This window comes from Sinocyclocheilus rhinocerous, unplaced genomic scaffold (assembly GCF_001515625.1).
Source record: "Sinocyclocheilus rhinocerous isolate Xijiao unplaced genomic scaffold, SAMN03320098_v1.1 scaffold584, whole genome shotgun sequence".
NCBI lineage: Eukaryota > Metazoa > Chordata > Actinopteri > Cypriniformes > Cyprinidae > Sinocyclocheilus > Sinocyclocheilus rhinocerous.
In genome coordinates, this window is record NW_015630348.1 from 3,664,343 (window position 1) to 3,675,371 (window position 11,029).

Genomic DNA, 11,029 nt, shown 5'->3' on the forward strand with positions numbered 1-11,029 from the left:
TGTTTGTTTTAATATTGAAATGGTCACTTTTTATGTTAGAGAATTAATAGGTTTATAATGTAATTTTTGTTTTGGTAAATCATGAAAAGATGCTAAAAATGTATATACATACATATACTGTATATATATCGGAATCTATTACATTTAACTAAACTGGATTTAAACTAGATTAGATTAAAAAAACTAAAGTGTCTCTACTCTCTCTATATATACACATATTTATGATTTCAAATTTGAGAAATATATAACTTCAAACTGAAATACTGTCATTTGGTAAGTGGTATAATTTCAGTGCTTCTGTTCAATTATTAACAGTTGAATCCCTGAATTAAAACATTTCATGCATAATGCAGCAGTATCCACCTTATTTTTCTCATAAGAGCGGGCGCAGCCATTTGTAAACTTAATGTGTCTGGCTTCCGGTGTCACCCGCTCACCCGCAGATGTGCATGAGCAGTGTGTGTGTTATAAGCTGTATGGGTGGAGGGAACCAAGGCAACACTGTGTATGAGGTCGTAAATGTTCCAGCTGAGCACCACGCCTACTGGCTTATGTAACCTCAGCTGCCCTGAACATTCTTACACGTTGTGCATGGAGCACCCTGACTTATCATATATAGTCTGCATGAGCTGATCATGTACAGCAAGACAGCTGCAGGACAGGATGAATTCTCTGCCCTCTCTGACTCTGACTATTTTTTACATACGGTCTTTAACTTGCAGTGTTGCAGTGCAGTACAAAGAGAGCAAACATTTCATGATAAGATAGCTTGTATTCAATACAAAGTCAACATTAGAACTTTTCAGGCTCACTAAGCGCTTTTTCTTCGCTGACTGTTTGTTGACACACACCTCTACACTTTCTGCAGTCTCTGTTTCCTGTGTCAGATAGAGGAAGGGGTTGCACTTCAGCCTTGCTCTGCACAAAGAGCTTGATAGGAAAGATATCAGTGCAGAGACAAACGTTGTGACCTTACATCAGCAGTCTGAAGGTCGTTATATAAGCATCTGGATTAGTTAAAGTGCCTTAAATAAGTGTGCTTTCTTCATAAATTTTATATAATACATTTTATATAACATTTAAATATACTGTATATGATATACAGATATACTGTATGGGAAAACACATGGAAGCCTGCTTCTGCTCAGAGTAATATATATATATATATATATATAAATATAAAATAAGGCTGTTAATACTATGCGTGCGGGGAGATTCGCGCTCGCGCATTATATTAATGTGCTTTCGCGCTACAATAATGCGCTCTCGACATTTGTCATTAAAATAACGCCATATTTAATAGTTTTAACTTTTAGCTAACAAAAACCGTCACTTCTACAAGGGAAACTTCTTCAGTCATCTAGCATGCAGACTTTCAGGGAATGATTTACAAAGCAAAGCAAACTAACTGAAGGTTAGGCCTACTCCAGTTCACTTGTTTCTGTTAGTTATTTAAAAACGATTAAGATTAAGGTTTTTACAGGAATCTTTATTGTTCCAAATTTTGGCTTGTTGACGTGATATTAAATCCAGTACTGGATTAAGTGTGTTAGAATTACCCCAAATTCCCAGTCATGACATTTTCTCTTACATCGTGACAATCTCAGTTGCATCATATGTGGACTCAGGTTTCAGAGCCACTCCTTCACCAAACCCACACGATCTGCAACCTGCCATTGGCTGGCCCTTTTGGAGCTAAACCACGATTGGTTTAAATCTAGGGCACGTCTAGACAAGACATACTGACAGTTAAATTTCCACATGCAAACATATGGAAGTAACTGCAGTGTTAAAAAAATAATATAACAAAAGGAAAAAGGCTTTTTTTTGGACTAAATATCTTTATTAGCTAAATTTGGCTGGATACAGTCTTTGCAGAATTTCTCACCAAATAAACCTTGAAACAACTGACCAACACAAAAGTCTAAAAGTCACTTGATTTGAAGTCACAGCTGAGAGGTTTAAAGGGTTACATCTGATTGTCACCCTCCTTTCCTAAAGATCTGCGTTCAGTGGGTCAGCAGCAAGTTTTCGTCTTTGTTCAAACTGACATTATGTAAGAGTTCTTCCACAAAGGGGCGGTCCTGCCAGCTTTGCTTCTCTCAAACAACAAGGGGGAACTTCCGTTTTAGCATTCTGCTTTTGAACAGTCCTTTATGGAGACGCAGAGACGGTTAGAAATGCCAGACAACCTGTGCGGGCGCTGCTTACATGTTAATTGCCATTCTCCTTGTCCTACTTAATTAACTTAGGGTTTGCAGTATTTTAAAGCGAGATACATTCACTTAGGAATGCATCTGTAAAAACAGATGTTTGTTGCGCTGACCTTGCATTAGTTTAACTCTCCAGACATGCGGAGTAATGACTGAGCAGAACCGCTACTGATCGGTGCCGCTAATTCCATTCTTTCTAATTATTTATAGCCTGGATAACATGGCTCGATAATCTGTTGCTATTCTGGATGGACTCATGTCTGCCAGGGACAAATATTCTTGGATGTTAAGTATAGAATGTCTTTTAGCCATCACGGCATTTGTGGCCCTTGTGAACCTAGATCACTGATCATGCACAGATCACACACCATTGTGTGACTATGTGCAAACTTTCACACTGCCAATGCATGAAGTGTGTCGCAATATACAGGTGTTTCCTCAATTATATGGGCACTTTTGGTACTGTGGACTTTGTGGAGTTTGTCTATAAACAATCCCCAACATGCATCACAGAAGAATTCTGACACTTTTTTGTCATGATGTCATGAACATTGCCTTGATGATGTCATTTCCACCACATCTCAAACGATGTGTTACTGTTAATTATGACAGCAGAGGAAATGACATTTTAAACAAGAACATCGAACATAAAATGGCCTTTCCAAAGCAGCAAGCTAAAAAAACAAAACAATGTACTGATAATTAAACAATGTGTATGAATATGAACTAAATTTCTGTATTGATGTGTTTTACCTGTATTTGGAATTGCACTGCATTGTGTTGGGTTGTATAGAGTTAACAGAAATGTCTGTGAATTAATGGATAATGACGTGGCAGGAAATAAGCATATGTATATACATAATTAAGCAATTCATTATTATTGAAAATGTTTGTTTTAATATTGAAATGGTCACTTTTTATGTTAGAGAATTAATAGGTTTATAATGTAATTTTTGTTTTGGTAAATCATGAAAAGATGCTAAAAATGTATATACATACATATACTGTATATATATCGGAATCTATTACATTTAACTAAACTGGATTTAAACTAGATTAGATTAAAAAAACTAAAGTGTCTCTACTCTCTCTATATATACACATATTTATGATTTCAAATTTGAGAAATATATAACTTCAAACTGAAATACTGTCATTTGGTAAGTGGTATAATTTCAGTGCTTCTGTTCAATTATTAACAGTTGAATCCCTGAATTAAAACATTTCATGCATAATGCAGCAGTATCCACCTTATTTTTCTCATAAGAGCGGGCGCAGCCATTTGTAAACTTAATGTGTCTGGCTTCCGGTGTCACCCGCTCACCCGCAGATGTGCATGAGCAGTGTGTGTGTTATAAGCTGTATGGGTGGAGGGAACCAAGGCAACACTGTGTATGAGGTCGTAAATGTTCCAGCTGAGCACCACGCCTACTGGCTTATGTAACCTCAGCTGCCCTGAACATTCTTACACGTTGTGCATGGAGCACCCTGACTTATCATATATAGTCTGCATGAGCTGATCATGTACAGCAAGACAGCTGCAGGACAGGATGAATTCTCTGCCCTCTCTGACTCTGACTATTTTTTACATACGGTCTTTAACTTGCAGTGTTGCAGTGCAGTACAAAGAGAGCAAACATTTCATGATAAGATAGCTTGTATTCAATACAAAGTCAACATTAGAACTTTTCAGGCTCACTAAGCGCTTTTTCTTCGCTGACTGTTTGTTGACACACACCTCTACACTTTCTGCAGTCTCTGTTTCCTGTGTCAGATAGAGGAAGGGGTTGCACTTCAGCCTTGCTCTGCACAAAGAGCTTGATAGGAAAGATATCAGTGCAGAGACAAACGTTGTGACCTTACATCAGCAGTCTGAAGGTCGTTATATAAGCATCTGGATTAGTTAAAGTGCCTTAAATAAGTGTGCTTTCTTCATAAATTTTATATAATACATTTTATATAACATTTAAATATACTGTATATGATATACAGATATACTGTATGGGAAAACACATGGAAGCCTGCTTCTGCTCAGAGTAATATATATATATATATATATATAAATATAAAATAAGGCTGTTAATAAATAAAATAAAACAAAAATAGATGAAAAACTTAAACTTGCCCTGGCAACTAACAGAAATAAAATTTAATACTTAATTGATACAATTATTAAAAGTAAAATAAATTAAAGCTAAAATATAAACAAAAACTAATAAACTGACTAAAGCACAACAAAACTAAACTAAAATTAAAAAGAAACCTGAAGAAAAGGATTCAAAATATTAATAAATATTTTCACAAACCCTAAATATTATCATAAACCTTTTAATTCTGAGAGGGAAATGAACTTTTAGTTAAACAGTAAATTTTTTTTTTTTGTAAGCAGTTAAATGTCTAATTTGCGCTCTAAAGTGAAAGAGGAAACATAATGCTACTGGTTTGCTTTCATGTACACTATATGTTATCACAGAGATGTATTTTTAACAAATTGCAGAAATAGGCATCACACATCAAAATTAGTATATGATACAATATGATACAACTTTATTGTCAGACAAAGTCTGAAATTTGTGTTGCATTTCAACAGGTTCCCTCACAATTACTTTATCACATACACAAAAGACAAAGACAAAAGACAGACAGGACACTTACAATCACACAAAAAAAAACAATATAAGAAATTGTTTGTAAATTTCAGAAATAATTACAAAGATTTTTTGTGAAAACTCGGCCTCTAGCACAGAGAGGTTGTACAAAGACAGATTGGTGATGCTGTGATGGAACACACAGGCTCTCATTATACAACACAAGGCCTAGTATTGTCAGGCTGAGTGGCGTGAGCATCTCCTTACCCAAACCAGCTGAACATCTCACCATAGCATTACTAACAGCTGTCAGCCACCCAACATTATGCCAAAATGCATTAATAAATTACCTAGGACCATAACGGTAAGTAGCAGTGTAGCGACAATACTAACTTAACTACATTTTCCACTTACAACATTTATGATCCACACCATTGAATCGGTTCGTCCTAAATGGCTTTCGTATAGCACCAAGTCTGATTCATTATAGTGAATCGGTTCATCCTAAACAGTCCTTTCTCTCATTTGAACTGCTGAAATTTGAACTGAAAGAGTGCATGAAGCATTCTGCCATGTCTCACGCATGTATGCCAGTCACCAGCATTGCATTTGTTTAGCAACGTTCCCTTGCGGGTGCCAAGATGTACGGGAGCACGAAAAGGGCAGCTGTTAGATATGATCCAGCAGACTGGACATGCCCGGCCAAGTGTAGATTGCCTGATCACGTAGTCGCTCAATGCACCATGGCATAGGGACGAGCTGATCCAGCCTAACATTTTGAAACTGATTTATGCTTTTAGGAGTCCCTTTATGATTTACAATGTTTTTATCCTTACGCTAGTCTGTCATAGTTGCATGGTCACTGTTAATAAGTATCAGCGCAACCTAGAGACACAAGAAGATATAGCTTAACCTACTGAAAACGTGTTCCTCTAAATCATAATCCTTACATTTTTTAGCATACATGCATGTGGATCCTGCATTCTGAGTGAATGAAACAAAATAAATGGCTTGCTTTTAATGTTCTATCCATGCTACATTTTGGTTGAAGCTTTAAAATTACATTTTAAGACCGCTGCAAATCCCTCTAGTTGCTGGTTCATATATCATGCAGATTTGTTCCTGTGACCGCCTGGCACAGTTCGCGTGCCTCATGCTGACCTATTTCACTTGAACGGACAGATGGTTGGGATGGTTGGACTGCATTTGGTCTGATATACCATAATGCCCCTCTATACAGCCAAAGCAGACATTTTGATTGGTATTACAGGGATTCTCACGTTTGCTTTTGCCAATTCTTTGTGTCCACCCACCTACATTTACTTCAAAGGCTGGGTGTTACCACAATTGAGGCTTGAACGGTTACGGAGTTGTATTGTTCATGGTTCAGTGAACGTTTAGTATGGGGATGATGAGAAATACTTGGTTAGGAAAGGTAAAAGGGTTTCCATTTTCAATAAGTGTCCATACTCAATCACACAGAATAAAGATGTGAATATAAAATGCATGCACGATTTGTTGGGAAAATGAAATTGTTTTTTTTGCCTCTAAACACTCTTTTGAGAAAATCGGTTTAGATTGAAGTTTCAGACGCTCACAGTGCTTGAGAACTGAGCATTAAAACTCAGCGTCTTAAAAGATTAGATATACTTTCCTAATTAGATAAAGTCATGAACTGATAATCTTAACCAGACACTTTTTATCAGTCTAATACACTTTGAACCGCTATATTTGATAAGAATGATGTCATTTCTTATGGAACTGCCTGCATTAGAATTTAAAACACCAGTTTCAATCGGTGCTTATGCCGTGCAAGTGAGTTAAAGAGATTCCATCCACAAATTTACTCACCCTGACACGCCACACATGCTTACCCACATGCTTTAAAAATGTCTTTTGACTGCGGCAGAAGGCATACAGGTTTGGAATGACATGAGTAAATGACAAGTTTAATTTTAAGTGAACTGTCCCTTTAAGTCGTTGCAAACATGAGAACACTAATGAATAGTCAAGCTCAAACCTGCCTTTGTAACGCACACATTCCTCACACACAATGCAAGAGACACAGCCCTTACGAAACTAGATTAGCGGATACTCACTAGCTCCATTTAGGATTAGATATTTGACCCAGCTCTCTGGTAACCGTTGCCATCTTATTGCACTTGAGAGGAGAGGCAATTCAAGGGAACACTCAGGAGGAAGACAATGCAGTTTAAGTTAATGCTTTATTTTAATAAGTCACTATATTACAGCATGATATAAAACTTGAAATCTTCTAGGACAAACCAGAAAAACAAAAACAAGTGGCATACAGACTCATATGGGCCCTGTTCAAACGGATACAATGCATGACAAGCACACACACACTTGAGAACAGCACAAGTGGGAAATGAAAACAAGGCACGCCATTTTACGTGGACAAGTGCACAAGAGCAGCATTAATACATAAAAAAAAAAAAAATTCCCCTCATTAAAAGGCATTGGCTGGCTAATAGAAAGAATGGAATTACCAGCATCCACATTCTTCTACAGCTTTAAATGACAACGTCAAGGGCTTTCTGACCTGGCATACAGAGATTTAAAACAATACCCATTACTCTCATAGCCCTTTAGTGTCTAGAGGAAACATCCTGAAAGCATCAGATACCACCAAGACAGGCCACAGGACAACCAAAGGGCAAGAAACCCTTTTTTGATGGCAGAGGGGAATTTGAAGCCCTTTAGGTCCACTGCCACCCATTCACTTCCCAGTCCAATGGTTCAAGAATAGTCCATTTTAGTTCTAAACCAATCAATCCTATCGCAACAGTCTACCTCCACCGATTTCTCTCTTGTAACGATTCGTGAGGTGGTCAGCCTGGACCGTGAGCTTGGACAGAACAGCAAACAGTCCATGGAGGTGGTAGTGGAATTGGCCCTCCAGGTCAGAGCCTTCCTCTGCCGCTCCTTGGACAGAACAGCAAACAGTCCATGGAGGTGGTAGTGGAATTGGCCCTCCAGGTCAGAGCCTTCCTCTGCAGCTCCTCCGTTCACCTGCGGTTCTTCATGCTTCACTGCCATCTCTAGAAAGCTGCCGCCCATCTCCCTCTTCAGCAGGCCCCACTCCATGTCGTTCTTGATGGACTTTAGCAGCAGGTAGTGCTCATACATGTCCCTCTGTTTGCTGGGGAAAGAGGGCTCGTTGTTATTGTGACTAACAGAGGCTTGGCTGTCCTGGTCCTCCAGAGGCACGTCCCGCAGGAAGCTTGGCACCATGATGGTCTCATCCATGTTGTTGGCAGCAGCGATGAACCGGTTCATAACGTTGAGCAACGAGTGCTTGTTGCATTGGGTGTCGCTGCTGAGCTGCATCATGGCAAAGCTGAAATGAAAGGGTACAAATCAAAATGACAAAAACAAAAGGCAATGCAAAAAGGTCTTCGACTTAAATCTCTTGCAATAAGGGCAACCATTTTAAATGGTGACAAACCGACTGAGCATTTATTTACTTATTCATAAGTCAACGTTAGGCGCGTCAAAGTCTATCCCGACATTGCACATTGTAAAACCTTCGAAAAGCCATTTGTGGGTACATTTAAGGGTGTTTATTACAGTTTCACGTGTCCTAATTCAGTTGCTGCAGCCATGATTCAGCTCGAACTGAAATTTAACTTGCATTTCTTTTAAACACCAAATTAGTTAGTAAGACCGCCATTTAATGAAGCCAACTCCGCGATTTCTTGGTTCAAGGAGTTCAACCTAGAACATCTCGATTCAGTGCCGCTTTTTAAGCGGTTAAACGGATTCATTGTGAAGAATCAACTAAAAAGACCGATTTATCCGTACATCATTATAGCTAAAAAAAGAGAACGTTTTAATTTCTCGCGTCGCTAATATAGATAGATAGCATTGTCTATTTAAAGCATCAACAACCAAACAATATTAAACGATGTTTAAGATGAAACACCTCATCGAAAGCCTATGCCTTTCTGATATTGCACTAACGAGCATGCAGAACGTAACACGAAAGAACCTTTCATTGCACGTCTACACACGAGTCAAGCGTCACTTCACCTGACCTTGCAATGACAAGTTGACAACGCAATAAATCTCAAAAAGATCCAGATACAAATGACTAACCTGGATGAAACCGTTTTACTGGACTGGAATAACCCAAAGATAAACTATAAAGGACTGACGAAGCAGCCAAAATTTTATACCGCCCCAACTGAGAAGAAAGCGCCCTTCTTCTGTTAGTTCTGTCGTGGACTGACAACATTTATACTGTTGACGTCAGGCAGGGAAGCGTCATGTCCAATGGTGTGGAGAGCTGCAAGTGATTGACAGGCCTTCGGACCAATCGAGCTTCAACATTTTATCTGCGTCGACGTGTGTCGGTATCTTTTACAGAATATAATAATCTCTTCACAAGAGGATGTGCAAATATTTACTTTACTCTTAACGCAGTGATCGATTTCAGCGCTTTATTATGAGCTCTTGCTCGTGGAGATTAAAGAAATTGCGATTTAACCTACGAACTACTATTTTCTCTAAATGGTCATTCGGTGTCGCATATGTCAATAATGCGACGTGCATCCCGCTAGATTTAAAGCATTTTATGACAGTAATCGCGATTTTTAATTATCACAGATAGTAATATTAGCTATATTTCTAGATATTATATGCCTGTCCTGTCCCAAATAGCACACTTCCCCCTTATGGACCTGCTTTCGATCCACTCGTCATTGGTTCTTAACCCAGATTGCAAAATACAGTCGTATAAATAAATAGATAGCGCCACCTGGTGGTTCTACGTCTGAAGTCTATGTTCATATAAAAGTTTATTGTTCCTATGCATTTTACAGTTTGCACAAAAAAAAGAACAGGCTGTTGACAGTTTGTTGTCTTACAAAGATACAACGTGTACATGCCCCAAAATTAACCCATATGCTAACAAAACGCAGAGGGTTGTTTATTTTATGACAAAAACTAATCAGTATGATTATGCTGGAGTGACGAGAGAAAATAATTATGGTTTAAAAAGTAATCTGGATTATACATCACCTTATTTGCCATCCAAATGCAAATATGTCTTTAAATACAGCTCAACCCCTGTATAGATAATGGCGATATTTGTAGCTTTGTATGTACATGTTAAATATTGTTACCTGATCAACCTGGGTGGCAAAAGATTTCACATTTTGAAGACAAAGTTAAAGAGACACTACAACCTTTCTCTTCAGCACATCACCACTATGACATTCAATAACCTTACAATTAACACTATAGCTGCTACATTAATAAAGACTGTAGAGAAATGGCAAATAACCACATCATTATCACAGAAGCAATCCAAATGGCAATGAACGTACATGTATTAAAACTATTTCTTGAAAATGAACTGCTGGTGACATAAACAGAACTCCCTATGTAACATGTTGAGTGGATAACGTCTTAAATGTCTCAAATTATTAAGTCACTCAAAAATATCCTTTTTGGCAAATGTTGAGAAAATGTTGAACTTTAGATGCATGCAAGAAATTTTACTACTTTTTTTTACTAGATGCAAAGTTTTAGTATGTGTTAATTCCAATGAAACAAAAGTCAAGGTGCGCAGTACACTGCATAACTGGTTCTTGGTTTAACACCGGCACTTTCTACAAACGTCTGTATATCTAATTGCTGTTATATTTACAACTCTGGCAAAACAAATGCAAACCGGTTCCTTCCCTTCAATGTAGCTACCAACAAGAACTATTCTTTAAAAAGCAGTCAGAAATTCACTAAAATGAAATGTTTAGCTAAGGCACACATACAGAACACTGAAACTAAATGTTTTCCCTTTTTGTCAGGTCCAGCTCTCGGTGATCTCCAGTTGATACCCTGTAATCAGACAGAAGCGACAGTAAGAACCCTTAAATGAGAACCTAGTCATTTTTTATCAGACAAAATACTCATTAAATGACATGTAATAGAACAACACAAAACTGTGCCATTTTAAAAAGAAGAGCCTAATGGGAAGAGTAAGAAAATATACCTGTGGATCACTACACCATCTCATATTGGTTGTTGGTGATATAGCGAGACAGACAACATGCCAGGGAACCTAGTCTTTATCAGACAAAATACTCATTAAATGACATGTAATAGAACAACACAAAACTGTGCCATTTTAAAAAGAAGAGCCTAATGGGAAGAGTAAGAAAATATACCTGTGGATCACTACACCATCTCATATTGGTTGGTTGT

General features: G+C 37.9%; 2 protein-coding genes and 1 long non-coding RNA gene across 4 annotated transcripts in view; all 3 read right to left on the reverse strand.

Annotated features, from left to right (window-relative positions):
• Positions 1 to 7,007: 7,007 nt before the first annotated feature.
• Positions 7,008 to 9,044, reverse strand: LOC107740162 (mid1-interacting protein 1-like). Of its 2 annotated transcripts, none has more exons than XM_016552503.1 (3): positions 8,921 to 9,044; positions 7,810 to 8,162; positions 7,008 to 7,732 (listed from the first exon to the last, which is right to left on the reverse strand). In XM_016552503.1, exons 2-3 carry the CDS (start codon positions 8,153 to 8,155, stop codon positions 7,599 to 7,601), a joined length of 480 nt encoding a protein of 159 aa, XP_016407989.1. In that variant the 5' UTR covers positions 8,156 to 8,162; positions 8,921 to 9,044; the 3' UTR covers positions 7,008 to 7,598. The 2 variants fall into 2 exon arrangements, with proteins under 2 accessions (XP_016407989.1, XP_016407988.1); XM_016552502.1 differs by having other exon boundaries at positions 7,008 to 7,670; positions 7,748 to 8,162.
• A 1,286-nt stretch (positions 9,045 to 10,330) lies between these two features.
• On the reverse strand, positions 10,331 to 10,885 carry LOC107740163 (uncharacterized). Its single transcript, XR_001640064.1, has 2 exons — positions 10,818 to 10,885; positions 10,331 to 10,663 (listed from the first exon to the last, which is right to left on the reverse strand). It is a non-coding gene; the product is annotated as an uncharacterized LOC107740163 (long non-coding RNA).
• A 1-nt stretch (position 10,886) lies between these two features.
• LOC107740175 (tetraspanin-7-like) overlaps positions 10,887 to 11,029 on the reverse strand; it is a 14,545-nt gene continuing 14,402 nt past the window's right edge. Inside the window, exon 7 of the mRNA XM_016552522.1 lies at positions 10,887 to 10,891. Within this exon, the coding sequence (XP_016408008.1) occupies positions 10,887 to 10,891 (5 nt within the window). The remainder of the gene's footprint in view (positions 10,892 to 11,029) is intronic.